Source organism: Pteronotus mesoamericanus, unplaced genomic scaffold (assembly GCF_021234165.1).
Source record: "Pteronotus mesoamericanus isolate MK-2021 breed Mesoamerican mustached bat unplaced genomic scaffold, CSHL_Meso_final contig_182, whole genome shotgun sequence".
In the NCBI taxonomy this organism is placed as follows: domain Eukaryota; kingdom Metazoa; phylum Chordata; class Mammalia; order Chiroptera; family Mormoopidae; genus Pteronotus; species Pteronotus mesoamericanus.
This window is the reverse complement of record NW_026555078.1, coordinates 20,471,462-20,495,447: the sequence shown is the minus strand read 5'-3', so window position 1 is coordinate 20,495,447 and position 23,986 is coordinate 20,471,462. Positions and strand designations below refer to the sequence as shown.

Genomic DNA, 23,986 nt, shown 5'->3' with positions numbered 1-23,986 from the left:
ATAGATTAGGTGCTTTAATGATCACCATTGCTGGTCTGAAGTTGCTACGGTCCTCTTTCAGCAGCCCGACGTATCAGTATGTCACAGTCATCTTCACTGTGCTCTTTTTCAAAATTGACTATGAAGCATTTTCAGAGACCATGCTGTTGGATCTCTTTTTCATGTCCATACTCTTCAACAAGGTAATTCATCACTGAAAGGAATATCCCTCTCTGTAAAAAGACCTCCCTAAGTAATACACTAGTGAGGACTATCCTTGCATTTCATTCACATCATAATCTTTTGAGTAATATTTTTCTTCATTTAACCGATTATTTAGGAGCCTTTTAGAATCCCTAAGGAGTGCTAGTACCTGTGATCTGTAAGATAAATTTCTTGCAATAGCTAGGAAGATAAGATTAAGCTATGTGGAAATATTAGAGAAACACTAAGTATATATTTTTAAATATGTAGGCTCTTCCAAAAGGGGGTGAGTTTTTTTGGGTGATTTCAGAAATAGACAGGGTAATAGCTGGCCTGGGCTGTGGACTGCTGGATAGGTGGAGTGAAGAAATCACCTGACCGCTGATCGAAGATGGAAGATGGTAGATGGTAGATAGTGAGGCCATGTGGGAACAACCAGAAATTAGTTTGATGGGACATTTGCAGAATACTTTGAAGTTTACAGGATGCTTCTAAAATTTGATATCCACGCATAAGAGCGGTGCTTTTAGTCCTTTTACATATAAGATGGCAAAATCTGGGTGTTCTACCCACCATTCCAAAAACCTTTTTGCTGAACCACACTGCCTTTCTAAATGATGTCAATTGTGCAGTCAGATTATTTGTAAATTAAATGGAGCTTAGATTTCATGTTAACACTGACCACATACAAAGGACTTTGACATATATTATCCCATTTGATAGGTAACAGAGCTGAAGCATATGAGCAACAAAACACAATGAAAAACCCAATTTTAGGAAAGTTAGCCTGGTCAGCCACATTTGGGATGAATTGGGGAAGAGAGAACCTAAAGGTATGGAGAACAGCTTAAGAGATTGTGACAGTAATTTAGATGTGATAGAGATCTGACCTAGGATGAGAACAGTACAGGTTGAAAACCATTAATCTGCACAAGGTTTTGGTAATGATCAATTTCAGAATATTATACTAACTATTGTGATAAATAACTTCTAAAATATTGCAATATTATATTTGTTTAATCACTAATTTGTATGCATTTTTATCACTTATTTCCTCTTCTAGTGAGCATGGTTAACCAAAGGAGGAAACCAGAAAGTTAATCAGAGAATTGTTTGTATAAGAAGCATGTGGTGTCTCACGAATTTAAACACTTAGATTGGAAATTTTATTGCATCTTATTATACTGGTTGGAAAAAAAAGAGAAAAAGTTACAATAAAATATAAACTGAACAATCCTTTAAATAGAGTCACTACACTTAACTTGTATTAGTTTGGATTTTCTTAATGCTTTCATTTTTTAAGCAAATTGGTTTTTGAGAGCATATCATGTTCCAGACTGTTCTAGGTACTTAGGCAACATCAGTGGACAAACCGGAGAAAGCTCTGCCCTTAAAGACTTTGTGTTTTATACAGTTACTTGATAGAACTTAATAGTGATACTAAGCAAATAATAGTGAAGGGATCTATCTCTTTAGATAGATTTCGTAAGATACCATTGTAAGATGCACTATTGATTTAATAACTTTTTGAAAAGAAATTACTCTGAATGTATAAAAAAATATTTTTATCCACTAACTACTTACCCATGCACGTAATTACGTATTATTTTTTCTTCAATATTGCAAGTCAAAATTTGAGTATTTTTCACATTTAGAATTTGGAGTTTTCTGAACCATTGCTTTTAAGCAATTAAATGGCTTCTTGATAATATACATCCCACTTTTACTTCCTGTCATCCTGATGAAATTATAGTACGAAGCGTTGCCAGCATAATTTGGGATCATGATAAAGAATGCGGGGGTTCATCTGCATTTTCTAATTGGTTGAAGTTGTTATTTCTTTTTTAAGTTGGAAGTTGAACAGGTTCATTGTAAATCAGCTAAACAACTTAAATGTGAGATATTAGGTGCATGAATCATGGCACTGAATGAGAACCTCTTGGCTTTATGATTCTGTGACCTGTTGGGAGAATTGGGCCTTGTGCTGCCTGGCACTCAGAGGCACTCATGGGCATTTATACTAATTTTGTTTTGGTATTGAAGACATGTTCAACAACAAAACAGATCCTGATTTAAACAAGATATAAAGTGTATTGTGTTTCCATTGACAGTAACAATTGAGGTTGTATACAGAGGCCTAATATACAGTAATAAATTCTTAGGCAAACAGCCAGTGACAGCTGGATTACAACTTTTTCCCCTGCTTGGCTGCTTTCAAATTCTTTTGACATTGTATTTAAAACATACTCAGTTTTAGTAAAACATACTAAAATTTGAGGGAAATGTCTTAGAGTCAAAATATATATGTGTTACTTAAGGCTTTACAGACATATTTACCTTTCTTTGTTTTGCTTGTTGTAGTAGTAATATGGCCAGTAGAGGGCATAAAATTTTTTAAACAGATGAAACACAATCCATTAATCAGCTAGCTGACTTTACTTAAAAATACAGTGTTTTGACAGTTGATATATTTTCCTTTTGTGCAAATAGCAAATAATATCAATACCGTTTCCCTATTAGGTAGGAAAAACATTCTAGAGGTGTTTCGTTTTCTTTTCAATTGTCCGATAAGTTTGTTACTGATTGTTTTGTTTTTGTTCTTCTTCCACAGCTTTGGGAACTCCTTTATAAGCTGCAGTTTGTGTACACTTACATTGCCCCATGGCAGATCACATGGGGTTCTGCCTTCCATGCTTTTGCTCAGCCCTTTGCAGTGCCCCGTATCCTTCTAATAACAGTTTTATGGGAAAGGACAGTCATATCCTTGATGAGAATGTTGGTTTGTAGGCATAACCTTTCAGAGGCATAGAATATAGGGTTACCATATGATAAGTTACCAAAAATTCACGGTATTTTAGTTCACACCTATATTGATTCTGATTGTTCAGGACGTAGTAACATCTGTGGTCCACAGGTTATCTGGATGTAAAAAAAAGTATTAAAGTTTAATAATTAAGTAATGCTGATTTAAAAATTTATGTTACATATATGAGTATTAAAGTCCAGGAATTTTTTTTTATTTTTCTGTTACAGTTGATATACAATATTCTATTAGTTTCAGGTGTATACCCCAGTGATTAGACATTTATATTACTCATTCTTAGAGCATCCCAATATATCAGGAATTTTTAATAAATACAAAATGTGTAGAAATTTTTTTAAAAGATTTTTATTTAATTTTAGGGAGAGAGAGGAAGGGAGAAAGAGAAGGAGGGAAACATCAGTGTGTGGTTGTCTCTCATGCGCCCCCTGCTGGAGAACTGGCCTCCAATCCAGGCATGTGCTCTGACTGGGAATCAAACTGGCAACCCTTTCGTTTGCAGGCCAGTGCTCAGTCTTCTGAGCCATACCACCCAGGGCTATGTAAATATTTTTAAATGAATGAAGATACAAAACATTTTTCATAATCATATGATTATAATTGAACTTCCTGTCCAAAATCTTCTATTCTTATTTCTTGAAAGTACTTTCTAAATAAAAGTAAAGGTTAGTGACTATGTAGATGTTCAAATACAGACTTTTTGTATCTGTGAAGTTTAGTTTTATCTTCTGGAAAATCCAAGCATCTCTACCCAAAAGTGATATATATAGGCTTTTATAAAATACATGTTAGCAAGTGTTTATTTAGCTCCCTTCAGAGCATCGTGCCAGGCTGTACTTTCTAGCTGTGTTTTTCTACTTCTGCACCTACATATGGTCCAGTAGCATCTTTTTCTGTCCTCTCATGAATGTTATTTTTCTAACTGCTATAATTGCAATGTGTTTGTGAGATGTATTTGTGTGCATGTGTGTGCTCACATGGATGTTTAAGGTCCTTAACCAGTTGTCCCATAGATTCAGCCATGTTGTTTGTTCAGGCTGCTGTATCGGCCTTCTTTTCTACACCACTGAACCCCTTCCTGGGAAGTGCAATATTCATCACCTCGTATGTCCGACCTGTGAAATTCTGGGAGAGAGACTACAAGTGAGTAAAATAAAACTTTTGAAAGCCAATCTTATCTTTTTTATTAGAAAAAACTATTGATGGCATTAATACAAGTAATTGAGGATTGTTAATTTTTTGTGTTAAAATATTTTACTAAATTTTTCTAAACACTTGTAAAGTTTCAAAATTACATGAAATTAGAAGAGTTGGAGAATGATTATTCTTTATTTCTCTACCTTTTTTTCTAATTACAAGATTTTTTTTTTAAAGACTAGTTATTTTTAGAGAGATGGGAAGGGAGGGAGAAAGAAGAGGGAGAGAAACACTGATGTGCGAAAGGATTGTAAAATTGATTGGCTGCCTCTCTCAGGTGTCCAACTGGGACCTGGACCACAACCCAGGCACACGCCCTGACAGACCAGGAATTGAGCATTGCAGTCCAGTCCGCCAGACGATGACCAACCTACTGAGCCACACCAGTCAGGGCTAGTTATAGTATTTTTAAAACATAGTTCTGGTTGAATATACTCATTTTTCTGTCTTTTAATATTATTTCTTAGACTTGTTCCACATTAAAAATACTCTGAAATTTAATGCTATACAATGTTTTATTATTACAATAGTCATAATTAGTTATCTTACACTTTTCTTAGAAATAACTATTTCTAGAGCTGAATTTTTTTATAGGTTATTTTTCATGAAGATAAGTTCAGTGACCATTTTGTACACAAAGTTTTTCCATTTAGGCTTATTTCTTCAGGCTATTTAATTTGGTGCCTAATAATTATCTTTGTATGTAATCTCTCTAATTTTATATAAGAAAGAATATCTAAAAGGAAACTTACTGAGTTATGGAACATAAACATTTTAAAAACTTTGAATGTATATTAACCTTGGTTCAGAAAAGGCTTGGACTGATTTGTGATTCTGGCCCATTCCATGTCTGCTTTTTTCCCTACACTTTGACATATTGACACGTACAGGTGAGAAATGTAGTCTGACTTTTTAAACAATGAACTGACATGTGGATTTGAAAATTTTTCCCTCATCTTTTATCAAAAAACTGCACATGCTGTTTTTCCTTTTGGTGAATTTTAATGTTAATTATTTTCTGTTCTTCTGGGTCAACTAAAATTTAGTCTGAAATCATGTCTATGGCAGCATCTTTTAACCTATTTGGTCTCAGAACCTTTTTGCATTCCTAAAAGTTATTGGAGGTCTCCAAAGAGTTTTTGTTGTTACGGGTTTCATCTACCAATATTTACCATGTTAGAAAACTTTAAAAATTTAAATGTTCATTAAGTAAAAAATAGCAACAATAAATCCAATACATGTAAACAAAGGTAACATTTTTTAAATAAACAACTATATTTTCCATCCCACCAAAAAAAATCAGTTGGAAGTGTCATTGTTTTATAAATCTCTTTTATGTCTGATTTAATAAGAGACAGCTTACTTCTCATATCTGCCTCTGTGTTCAATCTGTTGTTGCAATATGTTGTTTTAGTTGAAGTATATGAAGAAAATCTGGGCTCACAGACATAGATATTGAAAAAGAAGTATTTTAATAGCTTTTTTAGACAATTGTGGATATTCTTTGATCTTTCACTAAAAGCCGACAAATGGTTTGTTTCCTAAAGATTAGTTACAATGTAGAATCTAAAACCATATCCATTAATTTCTAGAACTGTGTTACATCAAAATCCACTGATACATTTTATACTTTGGATGGATCTTTTTACCCATTCATAATCTTACAACATCACTTATCGATCATTTAGAAAATATTGGTTCATTGGATAGTGTAGACCTTCCAAGTTTTAACCCATTTCATTACATAATATTTTAAAAAACGTATTCATTCCTATCACTGCTAATCACAAAGGGAAATTCTAGTGTTGGGAAGCTATCAAGCTAGCAGTGGTAGATAAAAATAAGTTTTCCAAAATCTAATTTTTGCTTCAAAATTCTAATTTTTTATTATTGGCAAAAGAAACCATTGTCACTTGTTTTCCTTGAAATGGCAGACTCACTTTCTTCATTTTTGAGAAATGTTTGTCAAATACTCAAGTCTGAATAATCGTAGTTCACCCATCAGTCATTTAAGGAAAAATGGTCTTCCTTGAAACAAAGTAGCCTGTGCAGCTTGTAAATGAAGTAGTTGCACAAATGCTTCCCCTGAGACACCCACCTGGCTTCAGAGTGCAGCAGGCATGGTTTGTGTGTGTTTTACCACAGGCAGTGTTAAACAGACCTGTACTGAGGGCTTGGAATTGAATAAAATTAATATTTTTCATTGTTTCATTAAGACCATTTTAAAGTGAAACTTGAGTTTTTATTTATTTATTTTTTGTCTTGTGCATGTGTGGCAGTAACAAATAGTGCAGTTCAGTGCCCCTGCCTTGGTTCACGTTAAAGCACCAGCAGTCTTACTCACCATTGCTTTTGCACCATCAATGCAATTATCAACACAGTGAAAGAAAGCAGGTAACAGCCAGTATTATTATGAAAATAGTTTCAATATGGAAAACTCCCTGGAAGGGTCTTGAGTCCCCTACTCTGGGTTTTGTGGACCACATTTTGAGAACCACTGCACCATTGGACATTGATAGATGTACCTTCCCCTTGCAAAAAAGGCTTCGTGCACTGGGGTTTTTTTTAGATCTTTTTACGGTATGGATTTTTTCATCCTCCTCAATTATTATTATTATTAATTTGCATTAAACCTATTGATGTGTCTCTACACACTGGTCGTTGTCATACCAATTAGGAAATAACTGCCCCAATTATGTATGATGGATGTGGGAGAGTAAAAAATAAAAACCTTATCCCTAATGTTGTGCTACTCCAGAGCTTTATCAATATGCTAATTATAGATTTTTCTCAGAGATAGTCAGCAGGTGATAATGTTTATCTCACTTTTCTCCATTTTAATTACTAGGCATTTTTAAATATAAAAAGGTTACTAAAAATGTTTTATTTTGCCATTTTCAGCACAAAACGAGTGGATCATTCAAATACCAGATTGGCTTCCCAGCTTGATAGAAATCCAGGTAATAGCTTTATTTGTGAATCAAGAAGCATAACTATTGAATTTGTTCACTCCCAACTTGGTGGGAATCCTGTGTGGGTTCCAAATGGTCATTTTTTAAAAACGAAATATCCTTTGCTTTATTTTGGTTTACTTTAGCAAAATATACATGTTAGACTAGCTACAACTTATGTACCCGTATTTTATAAAGTGCATTTTAAGAACACTGATAAGGATGAAAAGTGCCATTCAAAGATTGTTCTTACACAGGTTAAAAAATAGAACACAGTTAAAAGTAAAATTGGTTAGAGGTCTTGAATACTCTGCAGTCTGATCAATATGTGTTTTATTAATGTTTGTTTTCCCTTTCCCTGAATGTTTAGATAAATATTAGTTTAGTTTCACTTAGTTTATTGTATATGGAGATGGCACGTTGAGGGGCCAAATAGTCACTCAACATAGGGCATAAGTGGGTGGCACTTTGGTGGTGTTACCATGATCTAAAGTCTGATTCCTAATTTTGTCATTTGGGAAACATCCTTTTGCTGGCCCATTCATTAGTAATCTGATACAGAAAATGCGAATCTCAGTTTTCTAATCATAGAGATTAACATATCAACTAGAAATCCAAGGGATTAATTCACTAATAGAAATAATGCTCTCCAAGGAGACAGGAATATTTGTATTCATTTGACTCACAGATTTCTTCAAATGCTATCTACTTAAGAAACTAAATTATAGTAATCAGATTAAATTATAATTATAAAATTGAATTAAGGAGAACTAATTAATTGATATTAATGACTCATTATCACGTCCTGGTCGATAAACCCATCTCAGCTCTAGTATGTACCGGTAAAGGACTTGAAGTTCTCACGATGCTGGTGATGCTGTCCTGCACATCAAAGACCATGTCCTGAAATAACGCTTTTGTGGTGGGCAGACAGAGCATTGTATAGGACCATCTTACTGAAGTTAGAGTTGGAGGTCCCCTTTCATTATTTTATTATTTGGTTGGGCTGAGTGTAAAGTAATTTTTAAGCTTAGTGTATTTTACCATACTCCAATAAGATACTGTAGGCACCCATTTACAGGTTATTGCTTGGCATAGGCTACTTCTAAAGATGGCCATTTCCTTGTTTGTTTGTTTTTTAAGATTTTATTTATTTTTAGAGAGAGGGGAAGGCAGGGAGAAAGAGAGGGAGAGAAACACTGGGAGAGTGAGAGATACAATGATAGGTTGCCTCTAGCGCTTCCCCAGTGGAGATTTAGCCTGCAACCCAGGCATGTGCCCTGACTGGGAATCAAACCAGCGACCTTTCTGTTAGCAGGCCAGCACTCAGTCCACTGAGCCACACCAGCCAGGGCCAAAAATGGTCGTTTCTTTTATTGGGTGATATTTTATCCTATTTTTTTAAAAGTATGACTCTGGTAAATTTTGTAGGTTCTCTGCTGCTATTCCTGTGTATACAGTTTATTAAGTTTGTTTTAACCATCTCAATATACGATTTATTTTGACGGACAATTTCTTTTTGTTTTGAACAACTGTGTTTGTTCATACCTTGTATTACTTTACCCACTTTCATTACTGGTATTCTCTTTGTTCTAGTTCTGATTTTTTTTCATCTTTTTCATTTCTCTGGCATGGTTTTAAGGTGTAGTTCATTGAACAGAGGTAGAAAAGGTTGTGGACTCTTAAAAAGCTGGAAAAGACCTCAGGTTTTTATCTACTCCAATTCATACATTTTATGGATAGGAACCAGAGATTCAGAAAGGTTATGTGACTTCTAACTTTGAAATCTGAAACTTTCCCCATTACTCTATATTTCATTTTTATGTAGAATTTGTAAGAGTACGAATATTATTTTCCTTGTCAAAAATGTAGGTACAACCGTAACTGGAAATTAGTTTTAATATTTTTAACTGTCTTGTATGTTGTTATAAAGAGGACTTAGGGTAAATTTTAACATTTTAAAAAAATCCTTTCTTGTAGGATCAGATGACAACAATCTGAACTCCATCTTTTATGAACATTTAACCAGATCCCTACAACACAGTCTCTGTGGTGATTTGCTCCTAGGACGGTGGGGAAACTACAGTACAGGGGACTGTTTCATTCTTGCCTCTGACTACCTCAATGCCTTAGTGCACCTTATAGAGATCGGCAATGGGCTGGTCACTTTCCAGCTGCGGGGACTTGAATTCAGAGGTAAGACATTCACCTGCTGTTTCTATGATGTACTACTGTGATACCCAAGATTTATGTGTTTATATTGCAAATCAAAAGCTCTCAGAAAATTTGATCCTTAATCTTTGGAATTGTAGGATAAGAAAAGTTATTAGAGATTAATCATTAGATTTTTTCCCCCCAAATTTAAAATTCAGAGAATTTTCACAATATGCCATATATGTAAAGGCAGTAACATTACTGTATAATTGACCTACTTTCCTGGTGATGTTGAATTTCTGTTGCTCTGCGCTTGCTCCCTCGTCAGTCTCTTTTTGTGACCAGTGCATGTATGTGTTAGATGGCTGGCAGAATGGAATGTGGTGTTTTTGTGTGCGGCAGAGAGTAGCTAATTGAGTTACTTTCATATAGACGGCAAGTTTGGTCCTCAACAGCTTTTTAAAAAAATTGAAGTGAAATTCACGTAACATCAGTGTCGTGCAACCACCATCTCTTTCTAGTTTCAAAGAATTTTCATCTCCCCAAAATATAACCCCACATCCATTAAGCATTTATTCCATGTTCTTTCATCAGCCCTCAGCAATTTCGTGTACGGCAAATGAAGCTATGTCTACGCAGAAAATCATGCATTCAGAGATATATTCACCTTCTGTTATAAGATGAATATCTTGTAAGCATGAATAGAAACTTGTTTTATAGGAATTGAAGAACATCCTGTTAATGTCTATCTTTCCAATCTAAGGAACATTTGGACTTGGAAGTTTTTAGAGAGAGTATCTAAGAAGTGCCTTGTGTGTTTTTAACCTGAAATAAGAAATAAGAAAACATTTGACTAGGTAGATGATTAAATCAGACGTATACCGTATAACTTTTTTTCACCCTGGTGTTGAATCACATAACAAATATTATATAATCTTTTGTTAATGGGACAAATGCTTCTCTAAAGTTACCCTATGTGCTGGAAATAAGACTTTACTTGTGGGACACTCAGACTAAGGCAGTGTATGTTGATGATCGTTATTCATTTGTAATCCATTCTCTCTCTCTCTCTGAAAATGTTCTGTTCTTGTTTTATGGTTTGTTTCTGCCTCTGTATCAGAAGCCTGGGACCTTAATTCCCTCTCTTCCAGAGTCTTATCCAGTGCCTTCCAGTCTAATCCAACTAGACTCATCCAAAAGTCAACACCCACTCACCATTATACCAACCACTACTATAACTTCAGCTTCTTTCTGAAGAGGTGGCACCTGAAGATTTTACCTTTGCTTTGTAACTTTAACTTTCTTTTTTTGTTCAAATGTTTGTGTGAGGCTGTTTAATCTAGTATTTCTATGCGTGCGAATTGGGTTTTTTTGTTTTTTTTTTTAATTATTTGCTTAATCTACCATATTGATCAGAAATTCTCCAAATCAAAAATTGATCCAGATTCTCTCACTCTCGCAGCTTTCACTCTCTGGTACCAAATAGTTTCAGATAAAATTTGGGATAAATCCTTTGCTATCCAGACTCTCATTGTTTGCCAAAGAAAGCTCAAATCAAACCAGTTTGGGAACATAGTACTCCTTGCGATCTGAACTCATGCTGGATGTTGACAGCAAGGGATACTGTAAATCCTCAGTCAGCCATAGTGATTTTCTTAAATGCAAATTTGATCAGTGTCCCTTTCATGCTTAATTTTTCTTCAGTGGTTTTCCTTTGCTTTCTTTCATTCATTCATTCATTCATCTTAATTTTTTTTAGAGAGAGGGGAAGGGAGGGATAATGACAGGGACAGAAACATCTGTGCACAATAGAGAAACATAGGTTGGTTGCCTCTCACGTTACCCTAACTGGGGACCTGGCCCACAACCCAGGCGTGTGTGCTAACTGGGAATCAAACCAGTGACCTTTTGATTTGCAAGCCGACACCCAGTCCACGGAGCCACAACAGCCAAGGCCCCATTGCATTTAAAATAGAATTCAACTGTCTTAACAATCCCTACAGCACTGCATGGTCTAGCCTCTGCCAGTTTCTCCAACCTCACTTTATTTTATCACCCTTGTCCCTCTCTCTTGTCATGTTGGCCTTCCTTCGGTGTCTTAATTGTGCTAAATTCTTTACTTAGGACTCCTTATCGCCCTTCCCTTTGCCCAGAAAGTACCAACCATCTCCCCGCCTCCCACTGGTCTTCCATCTGGCTAATGCCTTAATTATCTTTAAATATTAACCTAAATGGCAATTTCTCAGAGAAGCCTTCTCTAACTACCTGTTTCACATAGTTATCTCTCATATTACCCTGTTTTTAGTTCCTTAGTGCTTAGCGTACTTTGCATTTTATATTTGTGTTTTTAAACTTTTGGACTTATGTACATTCCCTGTTACATATCCTTTGATTTGTTTTTTAAACAACCATTTAAAAATATAAAAACCATTATTGCCTTGGGTTTGACCCAAGGCTGTATTTTGTAAACCTTTGGTTTATATTTATATTTTTATTTTTATATTTTAATTATAAGCTCCTCAAGGGCAGGAATCAGATCTGCTTCATTCATCATTGTGTATCCAGCACCAGTCACAGCAGTTAGCATATGATACATAGTTACTGTTACAGAGTGCTTAAATAATTTAAGGATATAGCTTTTTTTCCTTTCTCTTTAATCCAGAGCTCTCATGAGGTGTGATTATATTCTTCTTCAGATGCTACTGTGATCTTTGGTTATTTCTTTCCTTCACAGTGTTGGCCCCTGGGCTGTCTGGGCTGTCTGCCTCTGACCCTTCAAATATTAATCAGGAGTGTCAGTATTTTGCCATGCAGATATTTGGATCTGCTGAGCATTTTGATGTATTTTCTGGTATACCCCATTAAGCTAATTTAATTCTTTTGATTTGAGTTTCTCTTCTAATGGATGCTAAGTTTTAAGTGACATTTAACAAAACAAATTTCTTGATTAGTTTTCCATAGGTCTTGGTTAAACTGCATCATATTTATTTCATTTCCATTTTCATTTTAGTAATAGTCTCAGGATTCTTTTCTGTGTAAATTAATGTCAGGCTTGAGTTATTCATTTTTTCTATCAAAATTAATCTGATTACAGCTTCTATCATGTTAACTTTTTATTTGTAAATGTTACTTCTACCAAATGCAGTTTTCCAAGTCAAACTTTAGAGGTCAAAAAATTTTATGCTAATTGGATTTATTTTAATTTTTACTCAAATTCTAACATGTCTAGTCTTCATGATTGTTAGTTTTATTTGTTTATTTTTACCATTATATTCACTCTAAACTGACAGAAAGATCTAGCTAATTGGTAATAGAGCCTCATAGATAGTCTAGAATCCCTTTCTCAGTCTCAAAATTCTTTTTTCAGTTATTAATATCTATTCCTGTACTTTTGTTGACTTCATTTTTGGAGCAAAATATATTACTAGGGTATATTGGAATAGAAGATACTTCTGTGGTTTGTTTGGTAGAATAAAAATATCCCATATGACTTCAATTATGGTACTTAACTTTATTCTACTACTCTGAACAAGGATCTCACTCTCTCCTGAATATGTGTCAAAACCTCCAGATTCCTTCTTGCCACATCTCTTCTCTATATGCCATTAACAAAGTGATCTGCAGAACATACAGCTCTCCTTAGGTTATTTTTTTTTTATTTGAAAACCTTTGATTGACTTCCCAGAAAGAGGACAAAATCAATAAAATAAAGTAATGCAATAAATATAAAACCTGAGAAATAGACCCAACTTCATGCCACAGTTTAAAAAAACCAGGCTCAGGAGGTTTCTTCTAGAAATTGAATAATTCTTTCGCCCTCTCTAATCTGCTCTAACACATGGATAAAGAAGGGAAATTTCCTAAGGCTTTTTATGTGCTACAAAAGCTATGTAACACTGATGTGAAAGGATGACCAAACTGGCTGAAAAAGTTAAATACACTTATGACAAGATGCAAAAATTCCCAGGACCCAGAATAAGCAAAAACCAGCAATACTTTTTTTAAGTAGCCCCTTACCAATTTATTAATTTGTCCTTCTTTTGAAGTTATTTTAAGTACTAAAAAAGCAAATTAATATAATTTATCTTCTTTCAGTAGATCATAGGAAACAAATTTGATTAAAATTTGAGGGCATTTGAATAAATTTTATTTTTATTACTGCTTTGAAAAATACTTGATGACATATGTCCTTACTCTGGAGAAAAATGGACCGGTGTATCTGTTGTCAGTCTGAAGTGTGTTAATTGGCCGCCACAGCAGGCACTCCTGTTACTGTGGAGTTCCAGCGGGTTTTTCTTGTCACCACTGTGTACCATTATTTTGGAAGTGTTTGCCAGTTTAATTAAACTAGAAAATAACAGAATTGTTCGGGGTCCTAGAGCGCTCAATAACAAAGCTCATCGGCTTGGTTGCGCTTGCCTGTTCCTCGTGCCCTTACCACGCGGCTGTGGCCGCCGCCGCCACATGGGCTGAGTCTCCTGGCATCTTTTTTTCTCAAAGCAGTGTGCTTTAAACATGCATGGTGTTATATTCTCTCTAAGGAAAAAGAAAGTGTCCTCGCACTTGTTATTATAATTACTTTTAGTAAGTACCTTTATGAATTTAAGTATAATCACTTTATAGTCCTTATATAAGGAATTCACAAAATAAATGGAAGACCACCTAACAGAAATTAAAATTAAAATGAATGTGATGATGATATTTTTGCTAGTATTAGATTGCTGTGGGTCTAATTCTGTATTGAATCTGATTTTGTATTTTTAGTTTAATATTAATAATGAATGCAGAGAATGCTTGTTTGATAAGTGTCATATAAAAGAACATAACTTTAAAGGATTGTACAGAGTAATGAGACTTCATACATATGTAATTGAAACTTTATTAGCAAACTTCAAATGCCCACTATTGTTGGAACTGGCAACAGAAGAAGTTTTAATTATGTACTAATATTAAATTAAAATGAACTATAACAGGTTATAGAGCCAGATAAGCAGGCCGTATGTAATATATGGGCTTGCAGCAAGGACAAGACGCTGGTAAACAGGGCTTGCGTTCTCTTGAGCCCTGAGTGTCTGCTGTGTCGGCTGCCCTGGGATGGTTCGGTTCCCATCCCACTCTTCTTTTTCAGAATTAACTCAAATCTTCATGAGATATACCTTTACTTGGTCTTCATTCTGTAGGAATGTAAATGCAAATTTGAAGGGTTTGGGAATCAGTGAATAAAAATTAAGGAGGTTACTTTACAAATTCTCAGAACCTCAAATGTGCTAATGCATATTGTGATTCTGCAGGAGACGAATGTACAGTATTGCCGCTTTCAGGAGCTTGCTACGGTTTGTTAATGAATGTTCTAAGACGAATCAATCACATACTTTTATTTGCTATCAAATGTCTTCTCTCTAAATTTCTTGTGTCTTTAAAGCATTCATTTTCCCTGTGATTTTATCCCCCCTTTTTAAGGTACTTACTGTCAACAACGGGAAGTGGAGGCTATCACTGAAGGTGTTGAAGAAGATGAAGGATTTTGCTGTTGTGAACCTGGCCACATTCCTCATGTGCTCTCCTTCAATGCTGCATTTGGCCAGCGCTGGCTGGCTTGGGAGGTCATAGTCACCAAGTACATTCTGGAGGGTTACAGCATCACGGACAATAGTGCTGCTTCCATGCTCCAGGTCTTTGATCTTCGGAAAGTGCTCACCACTTACTATGTCAAGGTAAGAGCATGTGCCTCCCTCAGTCTTCTAATAATTGAAGCATCTTCTTGGGTAAGATATATATATATCTTTTATTTTATATATAATCTTATATATATTTATATATTTATTTTTTTTAACTTGTGCTTTGCCTCTATGTAGTGATTTAAATTGTGTAATATCCAGGATAGTTTATACCTATGACAGTCTCGCTGTGTTTTTTCTTTAGTGAAACTTATGCATTGTTCATTAATATTAATGGCTACCGCCTGTAGCTCAGATGTTCTAGGTATTGTGCTGAAGAATATACACACACATGCATGTATACATACACAGACCTGCACCTTACCTAATTCTCTAAAGTAATGTCCCTGTTTTACAAATAAACAAGTTAAGAATTAGATGTTTATTTGCAGAGTCCTCCAACTAGCAGATAAAGATAGGGATTTAAAACCCAGGCTTGTCTGACCTGAGCCCTTACTGTTAACCGCTGCTTCACAGTGTTTTCAGGAAGCTGAATGAAAGTATTGCAAGGTTGGTGAGGTCACCAAAACCACCCTCACTTGGACAACCAACTGCAATTTCAGGGTCCCCAAGGCAGCCCTCGGGTTCAATAATTTACTACACAAGAACTCACAGAACTCAGCAAAGCCATTATGCTCACAGTTCGGATTTGTTAAGGTGGCAGGATACAGCTTAAAATCAGCCAAGGGCAGAGACACATAGGGCATGGTCCCAAGATGCCAAGGGACAAGCGTCCAGCCGTCCTCTCCCAGTGGAGTTGTGCAGGTCATGCCTGTTTCCCCCGGCACCAGCGCATGACAATACTCACAGGTGCTGTCAGTCAGGGAAGCTCACCTGAGCCTCAGGGTGGAGAGTGTTTATTGGAGCTTAGACATGGCTGACCACCCACCTGGCCAGCCGGAGTTCCCAGCTCCTTTATAGGTCACAGCTCAAAGCCTCCAGGTGAACAAAAACGATACTGGAGGCTACCTCCCAGGAAACAAGAGCAAAGCCCAAACCTCTCTTGGGGCAGAGATAGTTCTTTACTACACTGGTATTTTACCTTTGCTAAAGATTTTACAGAAATACAGCGTTGTTATGATTTGGGGCCTTGCAGTCAAAGCCAATATTTTCAAGATGAAAATGGGTGCTAAATTTTAATGATCTATGTCTGAATTTCTTTTATATCTTATGTTGTTACCTACCTATGCCACCTTATTTGTGCTGATTGCAGTGAACCTTGAACCTTCTATTTGATGTTTATTTAAACATAACCTCAGGAAGATAAAGAGATTGATTTTACAACATATTTTACGTGTGTGTGTTTGTGTGTATGTGGCATTTTTGTCTCTAAATATGTATATTTCTATAGCTTTATTATTAGACATATATGTCTATATATCTAATCTATAACTTGAGCTAGGGTCACAGGATGATTTACTAGCTTTCTGAGAAATTTCACCAGAAAAATGCAACAATAATACCACAATAAATGCTTTCCACCTCTTTTAAAATATCCTAAATTTAAAAGCTCTAAAACCAGTAGACTAAAATTATCATTATTATTTTTTTAGACTAGAATTATTTTTGAAGTTGCCTTGCTGAATTTATGGTTGTGATTTTAAAAGTATTAAATGTTTTTCCATCCTGAAAGTCCTGCAGGATATTATTACAGCATTCTAAAAATGTATATTTATAACATTGAACAAGAATAATATGTTTTTGAGTTGTACTATCATAGTGAATACTTGGTGTGTATTTACTGAGGATTGAAGTTAATTCAAATTGTGATTTAGCTTGAATTTTTTTTTTAATCTTTACCTTATTAGGGCATCATTTATTATGTTACAACCTCTTCTAAGCTAGAGGAGTGGCTAGCGAACGAGACAATGCAGGAAGGACTACGTTTGTGTGCTGATCGAAATTATGTGGATGTGGACCCGACATTTAATCCCAACATTGATGAAGACTATGACCATCGACTAGCAGGCATATCCAGAGAGAGTTTCTGTGTGATTTACCTCAACTGGATAGAGTATTGCTCTTCCCGAAGGGCAAAGGTAGAGTTTCTTTCATTTATAACTCTTCGAATCCGTTTTTCTAAAGATGGAAAGAATATGTCTGTTTGTAAATTAGGAGATCACCTTTTCCTGACCTTTTTCTTTCTGACCTGCCTGGTTCATTATGGTTGGGCCAGACCAGCCAACTCAATTACAGCAAGCGGCCTGCCTCGCTCTTTCATCTGCAGTGCTTCCTCTCACCCTCTGGCTGGCATGCCCTCCGCCCTGTGCATGCACGTACATATACGTCAACCTAGGTTACAGATGATGTGTAGCACCTTCTTAAGGACTCCGTTTTGGAGCACCCCGCTAAACACCCACCCACACACCAGATTTAAGGACAATTTAATTATCTTTATCCCAAATTTGAAGCCGAAACTATAACAGTCATATAGAGTTTTCTGCAATGATGGAAATGTTCTATGCTGATCCAGTATGGTAGTTACTAAACCACCACATGTGGCTATTATTATATACCTGAAATGTGGCCAGTGTGACTAAGGAACTGAATTTTAAATTTTATTTATTTTTAATTGATTTAAATTTAGGACTAGTGGGCTAGTGGCTACCATTTGGGCAGCGTTGATGTAGACACTTGACTTTCAGATGCTAATTAAATTTCAGTTAACATGGGTAAAATGGGTTGGGCATGTGTAAAAATGCAGATTCCTGGGCCTCGCTTGAGAGATTCTAATTCTGTAGGCCTAGGATGGGAATCCAGACTCGGTATCACCTTGGGTGACTGTAATTCAGCTGGTTTCTAACCCACATTTCAGGATAATTTGCTTTATCCTATAAGCAAAGTGAGTTACAGACTTCACCAATGACTACTTTCCTTGTAGATCTCATGGCTCTCCCGGCTGGGTTATCACTCCCCGGCCTAGACCCCATGGCACACAGTCACGTACCCAGGCCTGTGGCTCCAGCAGCTAGCTCTTCCCACCGCTGCTGCTTTCCAGGCAACAGTCTGGTGTAGTTGACGCACCAGCTCTCTAGTACAGGATTACTCTGTCATGGAGCATCGTGAGCCACCTTGACAGCTGGCACCTTTTTCTTGGTCTGGATGTACACACTGACTGTCTCTAGTCGTAGTACATGCTTTAGTCTTAGAAATATAATTTTCATCAGATTTGGAAATTTTTCAGCCATTCTTTTTTCAAACACTTTTTTTCTGTCCTTTCCCCTTTTTTGTGGAATCCAGTTACATATATATTGGGCTGCCTGATGTCGTCATAGAGCTCATGGATGTTTTTCAGTCTCTTTTGTCACTGTGTTTAATTTTGCATAGTTTCTATTGCTACATTTTTAGATCGTTTATTTTTTCTGCTGCATTGTTTAATATGCTGTTAATCCCATGCAGTGTATTTTTTTTTATCTCACACTTTATATTTTTTTGTATCTCTTGAGGTTTAACTTGTCTTTCATATAAGTCTTTCATGTCTCTACTTAGCATGATATCATTTCTCTACCTTTGAACAGTTAAAATAACTCTTTTAATGTCCTTACTGACTAATTGTGACATTTCTGTCAATTCTGGGCCAGTTTAGATAGAATGAGTGAGTGATTATTCTTTTATGGGTCATATTTCCTGCTACTTTACATGCCTGACAATTTTTGATTGGGTGCTAGACTTTTTGAATTTTACTTTGATGGGTGCTGGCTATTTTTGAATTCCTATAAATATTCTTGACCTTTGCTCTGTGACACAGCTAAATTCCTGGGAGACAGTTTGACCCTTTCAGAACCTGCTTTTAAGCTTTCTTAGGAGGGATCAGCCTTTAGTCTAGAACTAATTTTTCCCCATTACTGAGACAGTACTGTTCTGTGTTGTTAGGAGAATAGGTCTTAAAAGTTTTCTTCATGAGGAACAAAAGTTTTGTAACTATGTATGGCAGCGGAAGTTCTTTGGGAGAGTATTAGGATCTTAGCTAAACATCTCAAAGTCCTTTAACACCTAGGTTTTTGTTTTGTATTGTTTTGTTTTTTTGGTCTATCCAAGTATTGTAAAGTATTAGATTTTATTTAAAGATTCCAAAGAACCTCCTTATATACATTGATACTTCATTTATTGTTTTTTTTAATTGTTTGTTAAAACTTTTGAGAAGGTAGAAATTAGTTGAGTTCCTTAACCTCTGTGATTTATTAAATAGATATATTCTGATTTGATAAATGCTTATATGCCTTTCTGATAATTAATGTTCCTTTTTTTAAGGTATAGTTGGCATTCAACATTATTTTCAGGTATACATCATAATGATGTGACATTTGTATATATTGAAAAATGGTCACAATAAATCTAGTTAACTTCCATTATCATACATACAGTTTTTTCCCTTGTGATGAGAACTTTGAAGATCTACTCTTTTAACAGCTTTCAAATGTGCAATGCAGTATTACTAACTATAGTCACTACATTAAATTCCCATGACTTGTTTATTTTATAACTGGAAATTTGTGCCTTTTGACCTCCTTTACCCTGTTCTTTGTTTTTTTAAAGCCACTGGATGTGGACAAAGACTCCTCCCTGGTGACTCTTTGTTACGGACTGTGTGTTCTGGGACGAAGAGCTTTGGGGACTGCATCCCACCATATGTCCAGGTAAAGGCATTTCTGTTTTCAGGAAGAGATTGTGGGAAGCTGTACAATATAACTCTGAAAAATCTGGAATTATTTTTCATGGAAGCAGTTTATGCTAACTTATTGCAAAAGTCTCTTCAGATGTTTTTTTGTATAGATCTTTTTGCTGAATATAGTTGAGTTCCATTTAGTGGTTAACAGAACTGGCTTTTAAAATTGATGTATGTGTGGGCAGCTATTGATAGTGAGAATTTAATAGATTTGAAACATTTTAAAAAATAATCACCCCATAACATTTGATTGATCTCCTCTCAACCTACATCTATTTTTCTAACAACTCACCTCTTTTTAAATTTTTCCATACTCCCTTTTTGCCCATAGAATTTATACTTTTAATATAGTTGTTCATTCGATTTTGGAACTCTAAATATAAACCAGATTTCTTTACATATGCATCCAAATGAATTAGAATTAAAAAGTACCACATATTTTAAATTTCTTCTATGATTACTACATCTTTCCCGTTAATCCCTCAGTTTTTCAGACTTATATACTCCTTGCCTATGGTTCATTTTCATGGACTCAGTATTATAGTGGTTCATAAACCTGAGTCCCAGGTCAAAAGGCCCTATCCAGTGTAGTTCTGGCTTTAGGGTGCTGACATTAATCCTTGGACCTGTGTTCCCAAAACACTCCCACATGACTGTGATGCCCTGCCAGGTATAAGAGTCAGTGTACTGGAAGACCTTTGTCAAAATGTGTAAACTTTTATCTCCAATCTTAACAGTAATTTAGAGTCATTCCTCTATGGATTGCATGCCCTGTTTAAGGGAGATTTTCGTATTTCTTCAATTCGAGACGAATGGATCTTTGCTGACATGGAATTACTAAGAAAAGTAGTAGTGCCTGGGATCCGTATGTCCATTAAACTTCATCAGGTAAGAAGAGGAGATTTCTAATTCATTGCTACTGTTTAATGGTGCTTCTTCACTTGATTTCCAAATTATATTTTCTGAGAAATATTCTGATTTGAAACAGAGAAAATCAAGATTCATGGCAAGATGTTACATCTTACAATCCCAAGCCTCTGTTTCTGACAGTGAATTTGAATATTAATATTAGAGCGTGGTCTGAGCATGAGCTCGAGGAAGAATGTTAGCAGTGAGTGACAAACTGGAACTAGCCTTAGCCCTGCAGTGCTTGCTTTGACTTTATGCGATTGTAATTCACTCCTCTTCCGTGAGTGAATGTTAGATGGCACTCAGTGCAGTGTAGCAACACCTCCGGAGTCTTGTAAGTGCTGCTCTTACTGAACTGTGAGTTTCATTTAGCACATTGCATAGAGTAGTAGATGGATAAGACAAGTTAGCCTTAGTTAAATCCCAGTAGGGTTTAAAAAATTAAAATGAGGCCCCGAAATGCATATTGCTCTGAATCTTTTTTTAAAGATTTTATTTTTATTTTTAGAGATGGAGGGAGGGAGGGAAAAAGAAAAAGAAACATCAGTGTGTGAGAGAAACATCGATTGGTAGCCTCTCACATGCACCCCAACTGGGGACCAGGTCTGCAACCCTGACCCAGAATTGAACTCGTGACTTTTTGCTTTGCAGGATGATGCTCAACCAACAGCCACACCAGTCAGGGAGCTCTGTATCATTTTACGAATATATTTTGAAATTAAGTAAAATAAGGCCTCATTTAATGTTGTCAGTAAGTTCTTGGAAACTGCAACTTTAAACAGAACAACATATGATGAAACCAGTTTTCCCATAGGCTAATTGATATAAACAACTGTTAAGTTCCTACAGCATATTTCTGGTCACAGAAACAGCCAAACTTCTAAATAGAGATCCAAAACAAACATTGAAATAAATGAACTATACATATGTTTAAGAAAGATAAATAAAAACAAGCCAGGCCGTTATTTTCCAGCCTGATTACTCCAGTTCAGGGTCACAGATGCCCAGAGCCTTTCCCAGTAGCTCGGGGCAAGGCGGGCGCCCATCCTGGATAGGGTGCCAGTAAATTGCAGTACCCACACCCACTCAGGCTGGGCCAGTGTAGACATGCCAGCTGACCTCACGTGCGCAGCTTCGGGACAGGGGAGGAAACGAGAGTACTGTTGCCGGAGGGGAAACATTCAGACATGGGGGGAACGTGCACACTCTGCACGGACAGTGGCCCTGGCCAGGAATTGACTTTTGTGTGTGTTTTTTTCTCATCAATGTTATAACAAAAGCAGTGTTATTCGAGGCCTTGCCATACGGGCACATGCTGCTCTAATCATTCCTCTTGACAGTAGTTGTCAGGTCTGAGGATAGAGGCCACGTGATAAGACTCGTTAAAATGCACCTGCTATGCTCATTCTGATTGAATCTATTTTTCCCCAAATAAAAGGTGAATTACTCTTCAAGTGATCTAAAGTGTTGGAATGAAGTTAATGTCCCATATTATTTAGGAGTATTACTAATAAGGGATATATTACTCCAAAATCTCTGAAAAAGTGAAATACTGTTGTAGGATGATAGGGAATAGTGTTGGAGGAAAAGTGGAGGATGATGGGAAAATATGTATTTGGGATCAAATGGAATTATCTATCATCAGAGCACCTTTAGAGTTTTAAGACAAAATTCAGTGTATTTAAAAGAAAAAGGTAATGACTCCAGATTAAAATGTTTGGTTTTCTTATTTTGTTTTTCTCTCTCTGGTATTTCTCCTTTTGTCTTGTTTTGTTCTAAGAAACATCTAAGCCTGTAAGGAATTTTTATAAGATTTTATTTGTGCCCAACTGACAGCAGTGCTGATGCAAGATTCCAGACGCTCTCTAAAATGGTTTAAAACCTCAGGTTTCTCAGAAGGTGCCAATCGAATATCTGCTATGTAAGAAATAACCCGCTTTATATAGCAGAATTATCTAACAGTTCCTGACAGACGTCTTCAATTAATTCTTAACATTATGATGGGTATGTCGTCTCTCTTTGGCAGAGGAGAAACTGAGGCGCACAGGGTCCAAAGCCTCTGACACCTTAGGCCTTCGCCCCTAGTCTCGCTCTGGAAGTTCTCTTGCCTGCTGCTGCCAGGTCCACTCGCCTCCGTGAGCCTTTGGCTGTCGTGCCATTGCCTGTGACAGTGTGTCTCTACCTTGTAATCAGGCCCAGCCCACTTGGGTGCAGCACACTCTCATCATTAGCAGTGACTGACACCGCAGTGACAGACAGGGAGGGGAAGGAGGCGGAACTGGGAGCCTGGGAGGGCCGGGAGGGTCAGAGAGGGAGCAGACAGAGAACGCAAAGGCAACCTGGGTAAGTTGTGCAGTTCTGATAGGCCTTTGAGGAAGGTAGAGATTGACCTATGAAGTAACAAGCAACAGCCACATCTCTAGAATGATTCTAATTTATTAACCGTCACTTTGAGGCTGATGTTGGAGTGCCCATGAGGGGACTTTTGAGCCAGGAAAAGATAAATGTGTAAATCAGAACTGGCCATCTCCGAAGTTTTTATGTTATAGTTATGATAATCTACAAAAGTGAACAGTAGGATTATATATTAAAAGAAAGGATAAATATATACTTGCCATATGACCCACCACTTTAATTCCTTGATATTTACCCAAGAGAATGAAAGTGGATGTCAACACAAAGACTTGCACCCAAGGTGCATAGCAGTTTTACTCAACTAGCCAAAACTGAAAATGACTCAGATGCCCATCAGTGGGTGAACATACAAATTATGGTATAGCCACGTGATAGAATATTACTTAACACTAAAACGAAATGAACTGCTGTTAAACACCACAACATGAATGAATCTCAAACATTATGTGCAGCAAGAGAAGTCAGACTTACAAAGGGTACATTGTATGATTTTATTTAGATAAAATTTAAAGCAGGCAAAACTAATCCACAGAGATGGAGCAGATTATCGGTCACATGGGATGTAGAGACTGAAAGCCAGAGGGCAGCGAGGAGCGTGGGGCGAGCGCATGCTCTGTGTCTGGACTGGAGCAGCGGCTACAAGGGTGTGCGCGTTTGTCAAAGTGCACCTGACTACTCTCAGAATTGCTGCAACTTGTTGTATGTAGATTATACCTTAAACTTGAGAGGTAGTTTTTAAAGAGAATCTTTAAAAAATGATTCTCTTCCCAGAGAGCTTAATATATAGCTCATGACTGCTGTACTACTTTTGTAAATTCCTCAGTCCAACCCTGTCCTCTAAATTTTACCTAAACAAACATTATTTCCAATTTTTTGTATTTTCTTTGTTTTCCTCAATCAGGTTGGTTTTTTGTATCTTCATATAATTTTTTTTTCTGTTAAAGGATTATTTCACTGTTATCAGTTAAAGAAG

The 23,986-nt window shown here is 36.3% G+C and overlaps 1 protein-coding gene across 4 annotated transcripts in view; it reads left to right on the top strand.

Moving 5' to 3' along the window:
* PCNX1 (pecanex 1) overlaps positions 1-23,986 on the top strand; it is a 132,963-nt gene that overhangs the window by 97,236 nt on the left and 11,741 nt on the right. For all 4 annotated transcript variants that reach the window (XM_054567339.1, XM_054567337.1, XM_054567336.1 and 1 more), the window contains 9 exons: positions 5-182; positions 2,795-2,903; positions 4,018-4,147; positions 7,103-7,161; positions 9,133-9,348; positions 14,767-15,020; positions 16,832-17,062; positions 19,560-19,660; positions 20,427-20,577. In XM_054567339.1, coding sequence (XP_054423314.1) covers positions 5-182; positions 2,795-2,903; positions 4,018-4,147; positions 7,103-7,161; positions 9,133-9,348; positions 14,767-15,020; positions 16,832-17,062; positions 19,560-19,660; positions 20,427-20,577 — 1,429 coding nt within the window. The remainder of the gene's footprint in view (positions 1-4; positions 183-2,794; positions 2,904-4,017; positions 4,148-7,102; positions 7,162-9,132; positions 9,349-14,766; positions 15,021-16,831; positions 17,063-19,559; positions 19,661-20,426; positions 20,578-23,986) is intronic.